The sequence below is a fragment of the Vicia villosa genome, unplaced genomic scaffold (assembly GCF_029867415.1).
Source record: "Vicia villosa cultivar HV-30 ecotype Madison, WI unplaced genomic scaffold, Vvil1.0 ctg.001771F_1_1, whole genome shotgun sequence".
Taxonomy (NCBI): domain Eukaryota; kingdom Viridiplantae; phylum Streptophyta; class Magnoliopsida; order Fabales; family Fabaceae; genus Vicia; species Vicia villosa.
The window spans coordinates 55116-80348 of record NW_026705722.1 but is presented as its reverse complement, the minus strand read 5'-3'; the positions used below and the strand labels follow the sequence as shown (position 1 = coordinate 80348).

At 31.1% G+C, this 25233-nt stretch overlaps 1 protein-coding gene across 1 annotated transcript; it reads left to right on the top strand.

Moving 5' to 3' along the window:
* The first annotated feature begins 658 nt into the window (after positions 1-658).
* Positions 659-2314, top strand: LOC131636533 (uncharacterized). Its single transcript, XM_058907145.1, has one exon. The coding sequence runs from the start codon at positions 659-661 to the stop codon at positions 2312-2314; it is 1656 nt and encodes a 551-aa protein (XP_058763128.1).
* The last annotated feature ends 22919 nt before the right edge of the window (positions 2315-25233 follow it).

Below are 25233 nucleotides of genomic sequence, written 5' to 3'. Positions count from 1 at the left end.
ACTGATAATTGTGAAATTTATTATATTTTTCAGGAACATTGAAGAGTCAATTTCATCACTCTACAAGTCTTAATATCCAAATCAAACACTTTGTTTTGGTTCCTCTTCTTTATCTTAGGTACTCATTTTAATCTCAAAACAATTTTTATACTTTGAATTCATGTTCATTTGAGTATTTAGTTTATGTGTGTTTTTGGAAATGATAAATAATCTTGGCCTCAATTAGTTAATGTTTTTTGTACTTTGAGTTCATGTTTATTTGCTTTTACAAATGACATTTATTAGTGTGCTAGTTATTTTTGAATTTATCTATTATATCTTGCTTTACACCATAAGAAGGTACTGTTATTGTTTTCATTTTATTCATGGCTATCAAAATATCTTATAATAAAAATAGTTTTAAGGGAGATTTTGAGAAAAATCAAACTTTTCATTTTTCCCTATAACTTAATTAAAACCAAACATGTTATAAATATGTACATTATTTGTAGTTTGTTCTTTTACTTTCTTTATATTTTGATACTTTTAGTGTTAAATCAAAGACTACATTTTTGTTTTATTGAAATCTACAATTTCAAGTTATATATTAAATATTTTATATTTTAAATACTTGAATGATTTTAATTTTCTAAAAAAATTATAATAGATTCATCCAATTATGATTGATATGAGTTGGATCGACAAACCCATAAAATCAAAAGAGTTTAAAGACGGAGTAGTCCAATTTTTGGACTTTGCCTTTTCCAACGCAGCAATCAATGGACAAATATTGTGTCCTTGTATTACATGCGGATTTAATCACTCGGGTAATAGAGTTGAAGTGTTTACTCATCTCCTTCGAAAGGGATTTCCTAGCAAGTACACATTTTGGAACATGCATGGGGAAAAAGAAGTTCAACCCAATGTTCAATCAGCAGACCAAGTAGATGCACCCCCAACTAGACAACATCCCATGCAAGATATGTTAAATGATGTCTTTGGAGTGGTATTTGATCAAGGAGTTCAAGACTCAGGGCCATCAAATATTCCTAATAGCGAGCACCCAATGATTTCAGAGGATATGAGTAATGAAGATTTGAACAAAGTTAAGGAGTTGATGGAAGATGGGAATCAAGAACTCTATCTTGGATGCACAAAATATAGCAAACTATCGTTCATTGTTCGTCTCTACCATATAAAAATTTTATGTGGTGCAACAGATAAAACATTTTCGATGATTATTGAGCTTCTAAATGATGTATTTCCCCATGCTAAACTACCGGCATCTTTCTATGAAGCAAAAAAGATGATCAAGAGGATAGGTTTGAGTTACAATAAGATACATGCTTGTCCAAATCATTGCATGTTGTATTGGGGATCACTAGAGGATGAGAAAAGAGATAAATGTAAAATATGTACTACATCTAGATGGAAGTTAGATGAAAATAATAGTTCTTCAAATGACGTGATGGAAGCTACAAAAAAGAAACAGAAACCGGCAAAAATATTGCGACATTTCCCACTTATTCCAAGGTTGCAGAGGTTGTACACGTCTTCTAAAACTGCAGAGTTATTGAAATGGCATGCTATGGTGGCAAATCCTGATGGGTTATTAAGGCATCCTAGAGATAGTAAAGCATGGAAAGAGTTTGATTCCTTTTATCCAGAATTCTCTTTAGATCCTCGTAATGTTCGACTCGCATTAGCTACCGATGGTTTCAATCCATTTGGAACTTTAAGTTCTTCTAATAGCATCTGGCCTGTGATGTTGTATCTTTATAACTATCCACCATGGTATTGTATGAAGCCCACTTCTCTTATCATGTCAATGATAATCCCTGGACCTAAGATGCCTGGAAACAAAATTGATGTTTACTTGCAGCCTCTAGTTGCGGAGTTAAATCAATTATGGATCGGTGTTGATGCTTATGATATCTCAACTAAAGAAATGTTTCAAATGCGAGCTGCATTGTTTTGTACAATTAGTGACTTTCCTGGTCTTGATAACTTATCTGGGTGGAATACACACACATTGCTTGCTTGTCCATCTTGTATGTTTGATACAAAATCTAAAAGGCTGAGATTTGGTAAGAAAAATTGTTTCATGGGTCACCGCCAATATTTACCCCCTGATCATAAGTATAGGTGCAATACAAAATCTTTTGATGGATGTGAGGAACATAGTCTTGCCCCTCTTCAAATGTCAGGTTCAGATACACTACGGCAAATTGAGGAGTATCTCAAAAAGGCTCATGATGAGGGTACAAGTGAGGCAGGCCCACAACAATGGAAGAAAAAAAAGTATATTTTGGAATTTACCTTATTGGGAGCATAATCTTATCCAACATTGCCTTGATATGATGCACATAGAAAAGAATGTATGTGACAATGTATTGTTCACGGTGCTTGATGACAAAATTCGAACAAAGGATAACCTTTCCGCTCGTAAAGACTTGCAAGTCATGGGGATTAGACCGAGTCTTCATCCATATCCAAATCCTAATTCCTCTAAATTTCCTCACTCATGCTTTAAAATGAAAAATAGGGAGAAAGACATGTTCCTAAAAATTCTTAAGGATGTGGTTTTTCCTGACAGTTACGCATCAAATATTTCTAGATGTGTTGATACTAAGAAACGCAAAATCTCTGGTCTAAAAAGTCATGATTCACACATTCTAATGGAACATCTTCTACCAATTGCTTTTAGAAAATCGCTTCCAAGAGAAGTTGCTTCAGTGTTAATTGAGTTATGTAACTACTTTAGGGAAATATCATCCAAGGTTCTAGATGTCAAGAATATTGAGAAACTACAACAACGAATTGCTCTGACCCTTTGCCATATGGAAATGATATTTCCACCTTCTTTTTTCACTGTTATGATTCATTTAGTCATTCATTTGGGAGAGGAAGCAATGATTGCTGGTCCAGTGCATTATAGATGGATGTATCCTGTTGAAAGGTATATTATATTTTTAATAAATTAATATTAAAGTTTAATGGTTAAGTTTTTTTTGGCTCACATCATTTTATTTTAGGACCCTTGGCCATTTAAAATCATATGTCTGTAACAAAGCTACACCAGAAGGTTGCATAGCTGAAGGTTATATTATGGAAGAATGCCTTACATTCTGTTCAAGATATTTTGAAGATGGGGATATTGAAACAAGGTTCAATCGACCAAGACGCAATGACGATGATAATGGTGTCAATGCTAGTAGTGAATCTACTATCTTATCAAATATATTTCCAGCATTAGGTAAGCCTATTGGAGCCATCAAGATTGTTACCCTTTCACTCTTGGATAAGATACAAGCTCATCGTTACGTGTTAACTAATTGTGAATTACTAGACAAATTTCGTGAGTAAGTTCTATAATCCTACTTGTGTTAATTTTTATACTAACCTGTTCAACATTTTTCTTAATAAAAGAAATTTTTTACTATATAGGAAGTGCAAAATTGAGGTCTCAAGGATGCATCGTGGAAAGAGAAATTCCTCTAAACTTGTGGAAGAATACGTTCACAAACATTTTCACGAGTGGTTTCAACAATATGTAAGGAAATATGGTTTCACTTAAATTTTTCATCTCCAATATTCATGATATATACATGTGGTATAATTATTCTCAAAATATTATAGGTTGCAAGAAATGTTGATCCAGATATTTCTACTGAAATTAGTTGGCTTGCAAATGGACCAAATGATATTGCTAGGAGATTTAGTGGGTATAACATTCGTGGATTTAAGTTCCGAACAAAAAGGAAAGAGCAAGGTTTGAGAACTCAAAATAGTGGTGTTGTTATGTCAGCTATTACTAAGAGGTTTTCAACTACAGGGGAGCCTATTGAAAAATCAAGTGATGACATATACTATGGAAAATTGGATGATATCATAGAGCTTGATTACTATGGAAAGCTAAGGGTTGTGCTTTTCAAATGTGTTTGGGTAGATAATAGACCTAACAAGGGAATCAAGATAGATAAATTTAGAATATCGAGTGTTAATTTTTCTCGGTTGATACACACCGGTGTGAATGAATTAGATGAACCGTTCATCCTTGCAACTGATGCTAGAATGGTATATTATGTTGATGATCCATTTGAAGAAGGTTGGTCTTGTGTATGTCATATGAAGCCTAGAGACATATATGACATGGGAGATATTAACTTAATAGACTCTGAAGAAATGATAATGGAAGATATTCCTTTTTGTGAGCAAAATGTGGAGAACATAGAAGAACTACAATTAGTGCAAGAAGGTGACAATGAACAAGAATCAAATGTTAACATGGAAGAAAACGTACCCGATGGAACAAATATTGATGAAGATCATAATGGTTATAGTGATGAAAATGATAATGCGATGTTAGAGTAGTGCAATTATGAACTTTTTTGAGATTTTTAACTCATTTGCTGTTTCATGAACTTTTGTACTTTTTTTCTTATCCAATGAATTTTTCGTATTATGATTCATTTATAAAACATTTGCATTCCATGTTTTATCTTTTGTTAGCAAATATTGTGCAGATATTTGATTTAAGATGAAGCAAAAACGTAAGCGTTCAAGAAAAGATTTGTTGGAAAGGTTACAAGGAGGAGAAATTCAAATGAGTGTGGAAACTTTTCAAGATCAACATCAACAAAGTAACAACAATCAATTCGATCCTTCCTCAAATTCAAATGAAGTTCAGCCACAAGAAAATATGAGCACGACTAATAGTCCGCAACAAGATGTCAACATGACTAATAGTCCATCTAGTGATGACACATTTGACCCTTCCTTAATTTCAAGTGATGTTCAACCACAACAAAAAAAGGATCCTCTACTTGTCAAAGTTAAAGGTAAAAGTATCATGTTTGAATATCACCTTATTAGATGATGGTTGTCTTGTTAGAACATATTTACTAAATTTTATTTGTTTCTATTGATAGATACATGTACTGGAGAAATTATAACTAAAAAGATGATAGCAAATCAAGTTTGGCATTTAGAAAAAACTAAGAAAGTTGTTGTGGAACTCAATGATTTTGGACAAGGAGACAATAGTAGTTCAAACTTACTTGTGAGATTCTTAGGCCAAGTTGCTAAAAAGGCAGTCTATTGTCCTATATCAGTTAAAAGATGGGATGAGATGCCCGAAAAATGTAGCAAAGATCAATGGAAATGTATTGAGGTAACTATTATAACTTTTCTACAATTTCTTTTGTTGGCGTGCCTTTTATAATGAAATATTAACCTTTAAACATACAATTTAAGGATCACTTTGAGTTTGACTATGCTGATGGAATCAAATGGGTGTGGAGTACACTAGGGGAAAGATGGAAAGCCTATAAATATAAGTTACGGAATAAATACTTTTATCCCAACAAAAGCAAGGAAGAAATACTTGCTAATCCTCCTTCGAATATGGATCCTATTGAGTGGACTTCTTTTGTGCATCACGATAATGATCCCAAAATGAAGGTATAAGTATTCATTATAAGAAATTTTATTACTATTTCATTTTTTGTTAGATATATATTAACTATTAAACTTTAAAATCATAGAAACAAAGTGAGCAGAATTCCATAAATCGTAAGAAACTTAAAGTCTCACATGCTGGTGGTAGTAAGAGCAATGCAAGAAGAGGTCGTGAAATGGTATGCTTTTTCAAGAATTTTATGTAATACAACAAAGTTAAGTTTTAATTAATAATTATTGTTAATTTATCTTTTATTTTTGTTGTTAGGAGCTACAATTAGGAAGACATGTATGTCGGAGCGAGGTTATTTTAGCAACTTTAATGAAGAAGGGTGGAAATTATGTGAATGAAGAAGGAAAAGCTATGGCTGTAAGTATACTTATTTGTTTCTCTATTTCACTTTAGGATCTAATAGATTTAATTATAGTTTATGACTAATCTTAACTTTTGATGTTAGGAGGTTTCCTATATTTGTTGTTACTGTCTTAAAAAGTATTCATGAGTCTACTATGCACATCAAAATTTACATTATCCATTGTTATGTCTCAATATGTCGCTACGAAAGGAAATTATGTGTGTCATGAGATGATCTTCATTAGAGTATTTATCAATCTGCAAGTTAATTCGCTTATTGGACTATCCTAATCAGCCACTAATATGAAATGAAAGTGCCAATATGATTCCTAATGGAATCCCTACATAACAGTACCATCCCATATCCACATAAGTTTTGAGAATTATAGTTTTTTTTGAGACAGTGAGTTTTATGGATGAAGTTAGAAAAGATTTGGTCATTAGTAATAATGTTAGTTTTGTAAAACTTGATCTTTGTTGATGATCATTGGCGCTCATAATGACTTTTAAAAGAGTGAATCAATATGCATTTAAAATGTGTGATTTGGTACTAGCTAAAACTATACTACTGTATATTTATTTTATAAGAGGATTATCCTTTTGTTATGATTTAATCCTTTTGTTATGACTTTTAAAAGAGTGAATCAATATGCTTTTAAAAGAGGATTATCCTTTTGTTATGATTTAATCCTTTGCTTTTTTAAAGGAGTTCTAGAACTATTACTTAAAAATGTTAACACTGTGAGTAACTTTGATTCCATTCATCTTATGTTTGATTCACTTCATACTTTTGTCTATTGTGAGTTAACAACTAATTAGAAAATATAAGAAGCTTCCAAGTATCAAAACTGTTAAACTTCAGTGGAATCATATAACGTCATATGTTTACTTATGAATCCCTTTATAGTTTTCTTATAATTATTATGTTTCTTTCTTATTAATAGGAGAAGATTTCAGAGGTTTTGTCTGAAGATAAAGAACGTACTGCTGCTGTAGGTGTCTCATCAAAGATAAATGTGTACCCTGATGATGCCATAGGAAAAATATATGGGGCGGAGCACTCGGGTCGAGTACGTGGTTTAGGTTTAGGGGTTTGTCCTACTCACGCGTTTGGAAAGAGGAGACATTTCACAAATTTTATTGATGTTGGTAGTTTTAATCAAAAGAATGTTGAAGACTTACAGAAGAATGTAGAAAGTTTGGGAGAAAAGCTAATTGGATATGAAGAGACCAAAGAACAACTTACACAAACAAAAGAACAGCTTACACAAACAACTGAGAAACTTACACAAGCACAGCATCAATTGGAAATTCTTCAAAATTTCATGAAGCATAAATTTGGTGATGAGCTATCTATTTTCAATAGCAATGCTTCTCCAAATTAGTTTTTGAAGTAGTTACTAAATGTTGAACTCTTTTCCCAAGTATTAGATTAATTTTTGGTGTTAAGAAGTTGAAGTATGATACTTGATTTTTTGGTGTTAAGAAGTGGAAGAATGACACTTGTTTTACGATGTTATGAACTGGATGTATGCTATTTTTTTGGAACTATTATAAGAAGTATTAGTTGTTAAATACTCTATTTATCTTTGACCTTTGAAATTATCAATTCACTGCAATACATTGTTTGTCTCTTGTTTTTTAATTGTTTTGGGATCATCTAATTTAGTTGTATGAAATGAAATTAATTGGTTATTTAAAAATAAAAAAAATTATTTAGCCACGGTTAGCCCGTGGCTGAGAAAATATATTTAAATTTTTAAATTTTAATTAACTATGATTTAACTGTAGCTAAGATAGAACATGGACGGTGGCAAAGTGTGTGGGAAATTATACGCGCGTATTTTAGCTACATTTTAACCGTGGCTAAATGTATATTTGAAAATTTTAATACATTGTTGTACTACGGTCTAACCGTGGCGAATATTTGTTACCACGATCTATTCTACCGTGGTAAAATTATAATATAACCGTGGCTAATAAATTGCAACGCCACCTTTATCCACTAATATGTCAACCGTGGCTAAGTGTAATTTACCACAGTTTTTTTATTGAATTGCCACAGTTTTGACCGTGGCTAATTAGCGAATATCTGGTAGTGTACAGCAGGCCATTCTGGTGTTAAAGCGACTTTAGCAAGACTGAGAGCTTCCTTTTGTTGGCCAGGAGTGTACCTCGAAGTGAAAAACATGATAAAAAAATGTCCCACATGTCAACACAACAAATATGAAACACAGAAAAAAAAGGTTTGCTTCAACCATTACCCATTCCGAAACAAGTATGGGAAGAAATTACAATGGACTTCATTACACACTTACCTAGCTCTTACGGTCATACGGTTATCTGGGTACTTTGCGATCGCCTCTCAAAATTTGTTCACTTCATTCCTCTACCAACTCATTTCACAGCAAAGGATCTGGCCAACCGTTTCACAGTTGAGATTTTTCGTCTTCACGGCAGCCCTAAAACCATTGTCTCAGACCGGGACCCCTTGTTCTTAAGCAAGTTTTGGAAGGAGTTCTTCAAAAACCATGGCACAACCCTGCAATACAGTACATCATATCATCCCGAGACCGACAGACAAACTGAGGTAGTAAATCGTTCATTAGAAACTTACTTACGTTGTTTTGTTCAGGATCACCCTCGCACATGGCATCGGTTTCTACATCTGGCAGAATACTGGTACAATACAACTTTTCACTCGGTGATTCAGATGACTCCGTTCAAGGCTCTCTATGGTCGCGACCCACCAAATATTTTGGATTATGTCCAGAACTCAGTTTCGGAGGTCACACTTGATTCGGCGCTTCAACAACAGCAACAAATCATAAATCAGTTAAAGGTACACTTGAAGAAGAGTAGAACTATGATGGAAAAACAAGCCAATTTGAAACGAAGACACATTACCTTTGTGGAAGGTGACTTGGTCCTGTTAAAACTTCAGCCGTATCTCCAGACAACAGTACACCGCCGAACCTCTCAGAAGCTTGCTCCACGTTATTTTGGCCCTTTCCGCATCATCAAACGTGCGGGTACCGTCACATATCTTCTGGATCTGCCGTCGTCCTCTCGTATCCATCCTATTGTTCATGTGTCTTTACTGAAAAAATACCATGGAGCGCAACCGTCGCTGGATTTTTAGCAACTCCCCTTGCCGGACCTTGTCGAGTTCGAACACCTACAAAATGAAACGGATCTACATCACATACCCACAGATCCAAGACGAAACAAAACAGCAGAACACATTGAGATGTCAAAACTTATAGAGTTCTTACCTTCAGACGGTACGCACAAGACCACTCAAGTAGAGGAAGTGGGTACAGATGGGTGGAACTCCACGGTGAAGATAACAGAGCAGCATGTGAAACAAAGGAACAGGGAACAAAAGAGAAGCTCTGAACTTGGTGACTTGAAGAGTTCACCGAAAGTTACAAATGAGAAAGACTTAGAAGACTCTTCTTTTCTTACCCATACCCCTATAGCCACTAACGGTACTTTACTTGGGACAGCTTCACACGTTTCCCAAATTACAGCTGGTTGCACTGCCCAAGGAGATAAAAGTGATCCTCACAACCAATCAGAAGCCGCGAAGAAGATTTCCACTTATCAAGTATCACGTGGGTCTGTTCCCACCGCTCAAACAGCTATTGTTTTACCCAAGTCTCACGTGGGTGTGGCCCCACCGCCCAAATAGCTGTCATCAATTTCAAATGCTTGTGGGCTGCGATTCCAAGAGAGCCCAAATTCACCAAGAGGACCAACAGATTCTATACCATTGAACCTTGAGGACAAGGTTCTTAATGGGCCCGGGAGTAATGTTAGGGAGAGACCTAATAGAATTAAAAAGAGATCCATTTGGCTAAAAGGTTTTGTTGAAACGTAGGTTCTTATTTCTTTTAGGATCACTTATTTTAAGTCTTTTTTATGTTATTTTGTTTTAGTTAGGCCCATGGCCCAATTAGTAAGGTAAACCCTACTATATAATAGTTGTATGCTGCCTCTTTATGGCTAAGAAGAAAAGTTGTTTTCATCTTATTGTCTCTTTATGCAATTCTAGATCTAGGGTTACTATACATAAACCTATCAGTATCTAGGGGCGGAGCTTGGTTGGAAAGGGGGGCCACGATCACCCTAAACTTTTTTTTAATTTTTTTCATATAGATGAAAATATTAAATTATATATAATTAGATTTAAAAATTATAGTTTTGTCATCCCTAACATTTTACCTTTTCTTCTCTTCTTCTATGAAAATCACGATTTTCTTCTTCCTTTCCCGCAGTTTTCACAACACCACCATTGCATCTCTTTATCACGCTCACCAATGCATTTGCTTTCCGTTCACCTCTGTCGACCGCCACTCACTGTGTCGACCGCCACTTGTTGCACTGGACATTTCTGTCACTCTCTGTATTCGCCGCTCTTTGTTATGCTTCGTATGACCACCTCCACACTAATGTAAGTTCATTTTTCTTGCTATTTAATGGTGTCTTGTGATGAGATTTTTAATTTATTGTGTTATTTTACTTTGTTGTGTTGTGCTTGGATTCTTATGGAGCTTTCTTGAATTTAGAGATTCTGTAATGATAAAATTTTACTTTATTCTTCAATTGTATAATTTTAAAGCATTGTTCAATTATTGTATATTCAATTTTAGATGAACAATACTCAACAAAAGTGATGAAGAAGGGTAGAAAATTGATTCTTTTTTCAAGAGAAAAGAAAGAGATGAAAAAATTGATTATATGTTCAAAAACCTCAGAGTTTTAGAGAACCCAAGAAATGAAGAAAATGTGAATAAAGTGTTTTCAAATGTCATTGAGAATTATTAAGAACGCGATTATGGAAAGTGAACTTCAACGTGGAAATATTCATTGAATCAAATTAATGAAATACGAAGAGCTTATTTGAAATGGGGTCCATATCAAATTCATTTAGAGAAATATCCATTGTTTGGTAAAGAAGACCATCGAAAAAGATTTCAACACGCTTGATTTAGAATTTTTCCTTCATGGTTAGAATATTCACCTTTAGAAGATGCTGCTTTTTATTTACCATATTATTTTTTTAGCAAAAGACCAAGTGGACGTCCTAATTCAGATGTCTTCAATTCTACAGGTTTAAGAGGTTGGAAGAAAGTTAGAAATATAAATCATTGTGCCTTTCTTAAACACATAGGAAATGATCTTTGTTCACCACACAACAACACTATGAAAGCTTGTCAAGACTTGTTGAATTAAAATGGGCACATTAAGAATATTATTCAAGTTCAAATTTCAATTGAAATTATGAAGAATTGACTACGTCTCAAGACTTCAATTGACACAATATGTTGGCTAACTTCTCAAGCTTGTGCTTTTAAAGGTCATGTTGAAAGTAAAGAATCATTAAACCAAGGTAATTTTCTTCAAATGATAAAACTCTTGACATGTTGCAGTGACAAAGTTGCAAAAGTTAAATTGGAAATGCTCCATCTAATAACAAGTATACTTCACATCAAATTCAAAAATAGATCTTGCACATTCTTTCAAGTAGGGTGAAAAAGCATATTCGTGAAGAAATTGGTGATTCCAAATTTTGTATAATTGTAGATGAAGCTAATGATGAATCTAAAAAAGAGAAAAATGTCTCTTGTTTTGAGATTTATGGAGAAATATGGTTTTATATAAGAGGGGGTTTTGGGCCTTGCATGTATTAATGACACTAAATATTTAACTCTTAAGTAAAAAGTATGTGATATACTTTCTCTGCATAACCTTGATGTCTTTAACATTCGTGGTCAAGGGTATGATGGTGCTAACAATATGACAGGTGAATGGAACAGTTTCCAAGCAATATTTATGAAATATTATCCTTATGCATATATGTTCATTCTTTTGCTCATCATTTCAACTTATCTTGGTTACTGCATCAAGAGAAGTTAAACCAATTCATCAATTATTTGATAAGCTAACTCTTATTGTGAGTGTTTTTTGTTCTTCTAAAATGTGCCATGATAAGTTACAAGCTTCCCAATTAGATGAAATTGAACATTAGTTAGAGATTGGTGAGATTGTAATTAGTAAAGGTGAAAATCAAGTTGGTACTTTGAGATGTGTTGGGGATAGTCGATGGGGATCACACTTCTCTTTTATTTATAGGTTGATAAATATGGATGAATCAACTTGTACTTGTGTAAAGTCTTTTTTTTTTTTTTGAAAAACATGATATTGAGATTTATGATTTTTGATGATATTCAGTCAACAACAATACTTGAGTAAGTGTTGAAAACTTACTTCAAATCTTAACTATTGATTATTATTAATATAACGGTCTTAATTAATTTTTTATATAGAAAAATATTTCCAAAAATAATTAGATTAAATGATCAATTAAAACCATTAGATTAATGAAAATCAATGGTTAAGATTTGGAGTAAGTCTTCTACACTTACTCTTGAAGTAAATATTCTTATTCCAAGAGTAAGTTATCAAGACTTACTCCTCATCATGACCATTGATTCTTTTCAATCTAATGGTTAAAATTAATAAGTAACTAAATTTGAAGAGAGAAAAATAATACTCATTAACTTTAACCATTAGATTGAGAAGAATCAATGGTCATGATGAGTAGTAAGTCTTGACAACTTACTCTTTGAGTAAGAATATTCCTCCTTATATATATATATATATATATATATATATATATATATATATATATATATATATATATATATATATATATATACACACACACACATGATAACGTCTGTTTGATTAAAATAAACTGTTGAGATTTATTATCTCCTCACGTGATCCACTTTTTTCTCAACTGATAATAGTTAAGAAAAAAGAAGATTACGTGGATCATTTAAACAAAATATTAAATATCAACCATTTATTTTAATCAAACTGTCGTTATCTCTTCCTCTCACTCTCATATAAGATAACCCTTTCTCATTAGATACATTCCTTATATATAGGTTTTTCTAGGATATACCTATTTGTATTTATGAATGTGTGTTTTAACAACATGCACTTTAGGGTGCACTTAATGCATTTTAACACACTCCTTCCAAAAATTAAATAGGTGTATTTTAGCAAATTCCTATAGGAGATGCTAACTTACTCCCACCTAGTTTTTAGAAGGAGTGTTTTAGTAGTATACACCTTAGGGTGAATTTAATCATTTTTAGTTAAAACTTGCTAAAAATATTCCTTCATAAATATAAGTGGGTGTACCTTAGCAAAACATATATATATATATATATATATATATATATATATATATATATATATATATATATATATATATATATATATATATATATATATATATATATATATATATATATATATATATATATATATATATATATATATATATAGGGAACGACTCAAGTGAGAACACTTGGTTATTATGAGAAATGAGAACAATGAATCACAACCATTAAATTTTGATTTGTAAATTTTAATGAACTGGATTGGTTTCTCTTTTTATGATCCTTAATATTTATTTTAAATCAACATAGAAAGAGAAACCAATCCAGTTCATTAAAATCAACAAATCAAAATTTAATGGTCGGGATTCATTATTCTCATTTCTCATAATAATCAAGTGTTCTCACTTGAGTCGCCCCATATATATATATATATATATATATATATATATATATATATATATATATATATATATATATATATATATATATATATATATATATATATATATATATATGAGGAGGGTTATATTTACTCAAGGAGTAAGTTATTATAACTTACTCCAAATCTAGACCATTGATTCTTTTTAATCTAGTGGTTAAAAATAATAAGTAATTAATTGTGGAGAGAGAAAACTATTACTTATTATTTTTAACCATTAGATTGAGAAGAATCAATGGTCTAGATCTGGAGTAAGTTATAATAACTTACTCCTGGAGTAAATATAACCCTTATATATATATATATATATATATATATATATATATATATATATATATATATATATATATATATATATATATATATGTGAGGAGTGATATATTTACTCCAAGTGTAAGTGTTGAAGACTTACTCCAAATCTCAACCATTGATTATCATTAATCTAACGGCTTTAATTAATTTTTTATATAGAAAAGTATTTCCAAAAATAATTTGATTAAATGATTAATTTAAACGTCAGATTAATGATAATCAATAGTTAAGATTTGGAGTAAGTCTTCAACACTTACTCTTGGAGTATATATATATATATATATATATATATATATATATATATATATATATATATATATATATATATATATATATATATATATATATATATATATATATATATATATATATATAGATATACCAGTCATCAAATCGATAAAGGTGGGTCACTGATTTATTAGTCACATTATTTGGTAACTAATTAAACTGCATGACTAAATTAGATTAAATTGAATATTTCAATTGAATAAATCAGTCTCTCTAACAAAACTATATAATTATTAGATTAGTCGAATTAACTGACTCGATATCTATTAAAATCACAACACCAACCAAATTTCAAAATTTCAATATAATATATTATAAATATATTTCTTTATACACTATTATTTTTAATTTTTAATATAATTTAATTCATAATTTTTTCATGTTTAGCCACACCAATATGCAATGTCTGGATTCGCTCTTGTTTGGCTCCCAAAAATAATTAATTACAAGGCTTTTAACTTTGATACTATTTGCATTCTAGTTGAAAAATATTATCCTATGAACTTCAATGAGCAAGAAATGATTAATTTTCAATTTCAACTTCGACATTTTATCATTGACGCTCGTCAAGCATCGAGTTTGAACATTTTATCAACTATTTAAGACTTATGTTCATCTTTGGTTGCAACTGAAAAGAATGAAAGTTACTATTTGATTGATAGAAATGAAGAGTGTATGGTGCTGACTCTCTTTATATCTATGACCACTACTTAAAGATTTTTCTCGACAACAAAAATTATGAAGACAAGATTGAGAAGCAAAATGGGAGAGTGTATGGTACTGAAGCATATGCCAAAACCATCAAGCGGTGTGATAGGTTTTTTAAAATGAGACTTGCTGATGGAGAAGGATCATCAACTCCACCAATATAAGAAATGAAGAGAAAACAATTAGAGATGCAAGAAGAAATGAGGAGAAGAGAAACAGAGTTGGGGGAAGAAATGAGGAGGCAAACACTTAAGTATCAAGAAGCTATGCAGATTGCAAATGAGCGGGCACAAAGAATTGATCAATTTTTTGTTTCACAAAATTCTGGTGGTGGATATGGAGGAGTCGATGGATATGGAGGAGTTGTTGAAGAGGAAGAGATGTTTGAGCTTGTATGAAGTTTTTTTTTTTTAAATATATTGAATATTTATGGATTTTAAGTTGTATGAACTTTAATTAGTATTTGTATGAACTTTAATTGATATTTGTAGTTTAATATTACGTATGGAGATTATTTTAATTATTTAGAATATAATTTTAAGTTTTAAATTAATATTTGTATTTTTATAAAATTTAATTTTAAAATTATAATATTATTTATATTATAATTGTCAAATATAATTATATATAACTAACAAATTGCCAGGGGGTTTACCCCAAGCAAAAACCAAACGTATGCGTTTTGCAAGGGGAAAACCCAAGCAAAATGACTGACACAACAATGCTCTTCTGCACCACTACACTGAGTCTACGCCTGCGTGTCACTTGGGTTCTGCAATTTGCAACGGGTAAACCACCAAGTAAATTAGCGAGGGGCTACCCACCATGCAAATCAATTTGCAATGCCTTGTTTTGCTAGGGGGCCTGTCCCCTTGCAATTCACAATTTAGTGAGCGGCTTTTGTAGTTTGTGATGGGCTTAGCCCCTGGCAAATTGCATAATTTTTTGTAGTGTGAAAGCTAATTTTCTAGGAGATAGCATGACGGTTAATATTAAAAGAGAAATTGCTGTAATTATTGATTTTAAGACTATTATTCATGATTTCAAACTACTCAATGACCGTAGATCATTATTATAAGATATTTTTAAATAATAGTTTTAATCATTTGATGTCCAACTTTTTCAAATTATACATAATTTTTAAAGTACAACATAGTAAGAGTGAAATTTTTTAAGTGAATAATCGAATTGTATTGAATCCCTCAAACATGGGGTTTCTAAAAAGTGAAATGTTTTAGATGAGAAACTTAATTGTATCATTTGTATGGGTGCGTTTGATTTGTTAATAAATATGGTACTGGACAGGACAACTTTCTTTGTACCTTGTTTGATGCATAAATTAATTATAGTACTGGACAAAATAAATGATAAGGAACAGGACAAAACTATGTTTTCTTGTCCCTCACTAAACCATGGGACAACTTTTTGTCCCAGATACAGATTATTAAAAAAAACATCAAAATATCATATATTTTTTTCACCCTCTTTCTCATTATTTAATATTTTAATTCATAAATATAATATTAATATTTTATAAATCAATAATGTTATAATAACATTATATTATTTTTATCCCGTTCATCGACATATCAAACAAAGTAGAGAAAAAAATTATTTGTCATTTTTTTTTCTCTTCTCAATATTTAATATTTTGATTCATAAATATCAATTTTTTATATAACAATAAAAAGTATTATAGTTAAAAATTAAATTATTTTATCTGCTTCATAAATATATTAAAACGACAAAGTAAAAATATTTATCTCTTTATCCTTTTTTCCTCCTTTTTATAATTTAATATTTTGATTCATAAATATTAATATTTTATATATTAATAAATAATATTATAGTAAAAATCATATTATTTTCTCTGATGCATAAACATATTAAGAAATATTAAGAAAAATTGAGAAAAAAATTGTCCAGTGCATTAATCATCAAACACAGTACAATACATAAAACTGTCTTGTACTGTTCTGTACTGTCTAGTACTGTTCTGTTCAATACTTCTCATTTTGCAAATCAAACGCACCTATAAGTAGTAATAATAATATATATTGAGTTTATATTATTATGATATCATAAAAGTGCTAATCTTACTTATTTTTTTGTTACACTTAGCAAGTATAAACTTTTTTTAATAATATAAACTTAAGATAACATTATCATACTCTAAAAGCATATGTTAAGACACTCTAAAAACATATATGTTAAGAGTTAAATATAAAAAAATATATATTAAAAATTGTATAATATTTTTATTATATTTTTTTAAACAAATTTTTTATTAATATATATTTTAACAACGTGTTAGCATTATCTTATAATTTAAAATTATAGCATACATCTAATGCAAAATTACCTTAGTAATAAAAGTGTAGAGAGATAAAATCTCTCCCCTAATATGTCAATACATGATGATATACATGGATCTGCCCATAATACACTTTTCCCACCTTGGTTGAAAATGATGCATAATCATCTTACTAAACTTGATGAACAAGAACACACGAATCCAATTATTAGCAGCAAAAAAAAATCAGAGCAAGACAAAATCTAAATTGATTGAAGTTGAGTGTTCCGTGCGAGTTCAAACTAAGAAAAAACGTATTCACAACACAAACTATATATAAAAAGACATTAATTGGAAGTGAAAAAAAAACTCTCTCCATAACTTGATAGAGCATTATTATTCTTGTGGTTCATGTTCATGAATACTCTAGAGTATCACTTTGGCACGTAATTAACATGCCGTAATTGTTTATTTATATTTTTCCATAAACGACAAGACCAAAAGATAGCCATTCACATTTTTCTATTGGAGATTTATTTCTCTTCCAAATTTTGGACATTGAGCCAAGTGGTCTTATGTTTATCTAGCTCATACTCTTTGATATTCTCTCCAAAATTTTCAACAATGACAAGTATAAAGAGTACAGACAAAATATAAGTTGATTGTAAGAGGTGTGGTGTTCAATATCATGCTGTTGGGACCAAGGTAGTGAAATTTTGAAAATGTAGTCGAGGGTTCATTATCAATGTGGCTATAGATATATTTTAGAGAGTGAAACAAATAGGTGCAATCACATTCAATAGTCGAGTATTTTATCTTTTCTTAATGTTTACGGACTGGTTTAAGAATCTCCTAGACATATTTATATTTAAATTGACATAGACATCTCTCAACTAAATATTTAGTCACAACTTTTTCATCGCAAATAGCCTTAAAAAAAAATAAAATTTCTTTACCCACCTCCCTATAGGGGTCACCCCCAGCGAAAAACCCATTTTACCCCGCTTCGAAAATGCATTTCCGAAATATTTTTTTTTTCAAAATTTTTTCAGACTTCGGAAGTGCATTTCCGAAAAAATCTCAAAAATTGAGATTTTGACTAATTCGGAGATGCATCTCCGAAACAACAAAGAAATTTTTAAAAAATCCCAAAAATTAATTTTAGGATTTTAATTAATTCACATATCATAAATTTGATATAATTTATGAGTAATAAATAATAATAATTATATATTTTGATATAATTTATGAGTTATGAATAATAGTTATTATATATTTTTATCCTAATTCAAATTTTAAAATTTAAAATAGTTTTAATTATCAAAATTAAAATAATTTCACTTACAAAATTAGTTATAATTTTTTATTTATATATTTATAATAATTGTTAATCTTTATAAAAAAATAACATATTTTTATTTTAAAACAAAACTCACGTTTTTATTTTCTTTAAAAAAATCATATTCAATTAATTAAAGTAAATAATAAAATTGTTTCAATTTTAAATAGAATAAAAAATAATGCTCAAAATGTGCATAAATAATGAATAATAAGCACACAAATATGTAAAAATAAAAAATATATATAATATTTTTTAAAATATTTAAAAATAATTACAAAATATTATCAATTTCATTGTTCACTTTATATAATATTTTTGGATTAATCATTAATCCTTGTTTGTTTTTATATTTACTGTTTATATAGTTTTTATATTTTAACGCACTATTTAAAAATATAACAATTTTTATAGTGTATATAAAGTATATATAATATAAGTTTATTTAAATAAAAATAACAAAATTTGATTGAAGGTCAGCTTTTTTTTTTATTTCAATATAACATTTATTATTTATTAATATTAAAAAATTTATAATTTAAAAATTAAAAATTAAAATAAGTTTGTAGAATATAATTTTTCTTAATTATCAAAATTGTCATTTGTTTAAAATTGAGAGAAATCATTATTTAATAAAAAATAACATTTCCTACAAATAAATATTAAAAATCACGTATTTTTAAGAAAAATTAATATAAATTACGTGATTATTATTATTAATTATAATACATTATTTTTATTATTTATTAAGAAAAAAATGTGATTTTTTAATTAAAAAAACGTGTATTCATTATTCGAAACAAATTTCACAATTATTTAAAATACAATTATATTTTTTTTTCACAATAAAATTATTATGCTAATTATTATTTAGTTTTTGTATATTTTTTATAGACACTTTGTGAATTTGTATATATTACATTTAAAAATGAAACAACTTTATTATTTATATTAAGTGAATTCAATATGATTAAATTTAAATAAAATTAAAAAAAAATTCAAAAATATTTAGCATTATGATTTTTTTTATATGAAGTATAATTAGATAGTTATACAAAAATGTGAAAAATCTATTTTATGTATGAGAATAGGGAATTATGATTTATTAGAGAGGAAATTATTTATTACTAAAAATAGGAGAAAATTATTTTAAGTAAGAATCTTGAGAAAATTATTGATTCACTTTCATTTTATATCTATTAATTGTATTGATTCACCTTGATTTTAATTTTTTAATAATTATTCAATTATTTCGGAAGTGTATATCCGAAACATTCCAAGACCAATTTGGTCTTGGAATATTTCGGATATGCATCTCCGAAAACACCTCCCTCTCCCAAGGGGGGTGAGTTCGGAGATGAACTTCCGAAACACCACATTTTCTGAAAATGTAACTTTATTTCGGAGATGCATCTTCGAAATCAATATTTTATATTAAAAAAAACACGTTTTCGGAAGTTCATTTCCGAAAACACATTTTTTTCAAAAAAAAAGTACCTTTTCGGAAATGAACTTCCGAAACAAGGGGTAGTGTTGTAAATTCACCAGGGGTGAGCAAGAAGGTTAGGAGGTGGGTGAAGAAATTCTCAAAAAAAAAGACAGAATCATCAAACTCCAAATACACTCTATGATCAGAGCATTGATCCTCTGTCTGTATTTTAGAAGACTGTCTAAATGAGAATGTTTGAGCCTCCATCTGGTGGTCCGTGAGGAGCCATAAGTGATAGGACCACAATTACACTTGTCACAAATAGATGAGATATGCTTGTATATCTAACCCTGTACAATAAATACAAGTTACATAAACGAAATATCTTTGATAAATAAGAAAAAAATAAATAAAATATAATAAATATACTTCCTAGGAATTAATCCCTTTTTCTTTTACAGGCAATGTCCATACGTTTTTGGGTCAAACCTAATTTTACCTTCAACCGTGCCAACTTTAGCAACTACTTCAAAGACCATCACGATAAAACTAAGGAAGGCTCTGACTATGAGCATATTGCTTTCCTCACTCTCTGGCTATCTCATTTCACTTTTTGTTCCAGCTCCTTTCATGTAGCCAAGAAATTTATACCTCTGGCAACCTAGCTTCATGAGAAAAATAGTGTTTGTTTTAACAAACTCATCTTAGGTTGCCTTTACGAGTCTTAAGAATTGCTTCATGTGACCTCAAAGCACGAACAAGCCCTGAGGAGGACTTTTTGGTCTCTGGCACTATCTAGCTCTTACAGTTTTGGCTTAACGTCACTTTTAAACCCTTTCTAAACATTGGTGTGTCATCTAATTTGGAAAGACGAGTCAAAGGTTTAAGGCTTAATTCGATGACCTCGGATAACAGTAAATCTTTAACTAAGAAAGCTTTCGAGAAGTACTTCTCCAGGCTTTTGCAATGTACTACATTTTTTTCTACAATGACACCATTTCCCAATCGAAGTAATAGGCCAGAGTGATTCAGAAGGACTTTTCCAGCTTCTTCCCATAGAAGCCAAATTGAAGCTCTCGACATTTGGATGGAGTTCTTCAAATCCAATGTCTTGTCGACCAGAATTTCAACTACAAAATCTGGCTTTGGGTTTATCGTATACCAACCAAATTTGGTAGCAAGATAATTTTGCTTCAGTCAATTTTTGCCAAAATTCTTGTTCATTAAAGAGGCCAAAATCTCTTTGGCTACTGCTACGCCAAATGAAGCATATTATAATGAGTGTTCAGACTTTGACGGTAAAAAAGTAATCAATTTGAGTTCTTTTGAATTCAAAACTTCTTTTCACTGTACTAAGGAATTTTAAGATTGGTGGTCTGCCTACAACAAACATGTTGTTGTGGATTCTTCGACTCTACTTTAACATCTAACTGATGCTTTTTCCAGTCTACAGAATAAAAGGAAGACAAGTCGAGATACGCACATTAAGGAAATTCAAGCTTTTCAAACTTCCTTTGAAACTGTGGATAATCCACATAATCTTAATCGAACCATTTATGATGCATCTTATGTTTTAAAACAAATATAGATTGATCAAATTTAAAAGATTAATTTTTCTCCTCACATAAAAGCGAAGTATTATTTAGATTTTGAATTTCATCTTCCCGAATTTCCACCACTACCCACTAGTGAATTTGGCTTAGCTTTCTCGCATCCACCTCCCAAATAGCTCCCTTGTGGGTTTTGATGGCCTTAGAAAATGAATTTAAAAAGCCTGCTCAAAGAACAGTTTCGAATAAGTATTATACACATAATTATAGATGGCCTATCAATATTGATATTGAACATGTTAGAATCTTATCCACTAGTTCAGCAGGTGAGATACATGACTTTTAGGAACCTAGTAACTTTTCTTTATGTTTCACTTTATTTACTTGTGTCGAACTATTGTAGGTGTGCCTCTTGCTCCAAAAGGGTTGAAGAAGAAGGAAGTCGAAGCCGTCAATGACGATAAAGAATCCGACCAACCAAAAGAAATAGAACAAGTACATTCTCTAAACCTTTGTTTTTTCTGTGTACAATAGATCTTTCTTTATCCCTTGATTATTCTTATTCTTTTCCCAGAGTCGAAAAAGAGGAAGTGGCTCCACTACTACCACATCTACTCAAAATAAGGCAAGGAAAGACAAAGTATATGTCTTTCTTGATAGCGAAGGAACACATGTTTAACCTACTCTTCAACTCTCCTCTATTTCTTTACCTTCACTTTTTATTATACTAACGATTATAAATTCTTTAGTTTCAATAAAGGAGTTCAAGAAGAAAAAAAAGAAATCAAAGTCATTGAAGAAAGTGATGAAAGTGGGATTTCCACTTGACCCATACCTCCCCAATATAAGATTAATTGGCTAGATAAAGTTGCATCCTTAGACTTTTGAGATGCTAACAAGAAAAAAATTTCTATTGAGGCTTAAGAGTTTCGAAAAACCAAGAAGAAGAAGAAGAAGAAGAAGACAAAAAACCAAGCTCTTGGGGCTAGTTTATCAAAGAAATCAAAGAGGAAATTTGTTGCCAACATTGATTATGATGAAGAAGAAGAAGGAAACCTATAGTTAACACACAATAAATCTAATAGCCAAAGGCACTCCACTCTTGAAGAAAGTTTAGAGAGTTCATATTCTTCATCTAACACTTCTAACACTCCTCTCAGTCGAGAAAAATTAAAGGTTATAAAAGAGAGGAACCCTATAGAGGCTTTCAAGATGCTTATGAGCAGTCGAGGTATTTTAGTTGAAAAATCTCCAAGATCTTTAATTGCTTCAGGAAATAAGCCTTCTGGTAATTCTTGTGCTTCACTGGTTAAACAAATGAAGTTCACTACCAGCAGTATCAATTCGAAGCTAAACAATCCCAGTTTATAACTTCTCACTTAATCCCTACCCAATGAACCTTCTACCTAGATCCTCTCTAGATATGGAATATCCCCATCCCATTTCCTACAACCGCAATGATGTTGTACAGTTCTCCAGTCCCAGGAGATGTAGCAACGACTTAACCACTCTCCTAATATTGATTACATTCTTCAGCATGCTAAACATGAAGTTACTTTAAATCTTCCTTCAAGAACACTACACCTCTTATCTACAAGATTCGAGGTTCATATGGTAACCTCCCCACAGTCCAGGAGGTTAACCTTGACAAACCCTAATGATTACATCTTGGAATTCTTGGTTGTCACCTTTTCTAGGTTACAAACACTTCTATTTATAACCTATATCCAACTGGATTTGGGCATTCAATCACAACATATTTGCTGTTACAATATAGCAGTAACTTTCTGAATCTTTCTGAATTGTCTCCAATTATAGAAAGTTTTTATTCTTCAATATTCTTCTTGATTCTTTTTGACCTTTTATTCTGTGCCAATTAGGATTTGCATAATATTCTTTTGAATATTCTGCATCTGTTTAAATCAAACTGAATTTTTTTTAATCCAACTCAACAAGCGCAATATCGAATGCAACAAGTCTTGACATCTTCTAGGACATATTGTTCCAGATGTTGAATACCTTCAACCTAACATGTATTATCATCTCCTATACCTGTTCCTATACAGACATAATATATTCCATTCTTGTAGCTAGTATTTGTTGAAGGATAGAAAAACACTTAGAAAGGGGGGGTTTGAATAAGTGTAGTTTAAAAACTTGAACGATAAAAACAATATGCACAGTTATTTTTATCCTGGTTCGTTGTTAATTAAACTATTCCAGTCCACCCCCACGAAGTGATTTACCTCACCTGAGGATTTAATCCACTAATCGCAACAGATTACAATGGTTTTCCACTTAGTCCGCGACTAAGTCTTCTAGAGTATCCTGATCACAACCTGATCACTCCAGGAACAAATGCTTAGACACAAGCTAAGACTTCCTAGAGTATCCTAATCAACACTTGATCACTCTAGTTACTTACAAATTAATGTAATCAATTCTAAGAGTATTACAAATGCTTCTGAAAAGCTATAATCACAACAGTGATATTTCTCTTAACGTTTAAGCTTAATCTCACTAATATATTACAACAGCAATGTAGTGAGCTTTGATGAAGATGAAGTTACTGAGCTTTAAATTTGAACAGCGTTTCAGCAAGTCTTTCAGAATAATTTCGTTCAGAATTGGTAACCTTGCTTCTCATCAGAACTTCATATTTATAGGCGTTTGAGAAGATGACCGTTGGGCGCATTTAATGCTTTGCGTATTCCGTACAGCATTGCATTTAATGTTTCACGCTTTTGTCAACTACCTCGAGCCTTGTTCACGCTGTGTCTACTGACGTTGCCTTTAATAGCTTCCAACGTTCCTTTTGTCAGTCAGCGTAGCCTGCCACCTGTACTTTCTTCTGATCTGATGTTTGTGAATATAATATTTGAATATCATCAGAGTCAAACAGCTTGGTGCATAGCATCTTCTTGTCTTCTGACCTTGAAGTGCTTCTGAGCGTGATACCATGAGAACTTCAGTGCTTCTGCTTCTGATCTCAAATTCTTCTGATGCTTTCATAGACCCATGTTCTGATTCTGCCTTTACCATCTTCTGATGTCTTGCCAGACCATGTTCTGATGTTGCATGCTGAACCTTCTGAGACAAAGCTTCTGAGCGCTGATTTGTGCATACTCTTTATATATTTCCTGAAATGGAAATTGCAATGTATTAGAGTACCACATTATCTCACACAAAATTCATATCCTTGTTATCATCAAAACTAAGAATATTGATCAGAACAAATCTTGTTCTAACAATCTCCCCCTTTTTGATGATGACAAAAACATATATAAATGATATGAATTTGCGATCAGAAAGAGCAGACGGCTAAAGACAAATTACACAGCTATAGCATAAGCATGTGAATATGTCTCCCCCTGAGATTAACAATCTCCCCCTGAGATGAATAATCTCCCCCTGAAATAAATACTCGAAGAACTTTAATAATAAAAGACTTCCCTGATTATTTCGGTAGAGACGATCACATAAGCTTTTGTCTTCTGATAATTCATAGCTTCTGACTTCTGCTTCCATTGGACAGCTTCAGAACTTGAATTTCTTTAGATCCCTAGAACACTCACAGCTTCTGATTCCTGCTTCCATTTAGGACAGCTTCAGAACTTGAATTTCTTTGATCTTCAGAACATTCACAGCTTCTGATTCCTGCTTCCATTTAGGACAGCTTCAGAACTTGAATTTCTTTGATCTTCAGAACATTCACAGCTTCTGATTCATGCTTCCATTTAGGACAGCTTCAGAACTTGAGTTTTCTGGATCTTTGGAACATTCACAGCTTCTGATTTCTGCTTCCCTCGGATAGCTTCAGAGCTTTGAATTTCTTCTTACATCACTTCATGCTAGATTATATCAGAACATTGTTGAATGTAC

What these genes read in the sequence shown, in the direction of transcription:
- LOC131636533 (XM_058907145.1), top strand. Translation starts at nt 659, where the DNA reads ATGATTGATATGAGTTGGATCGACAAACCCATAAAATCAAAAGAGTTT.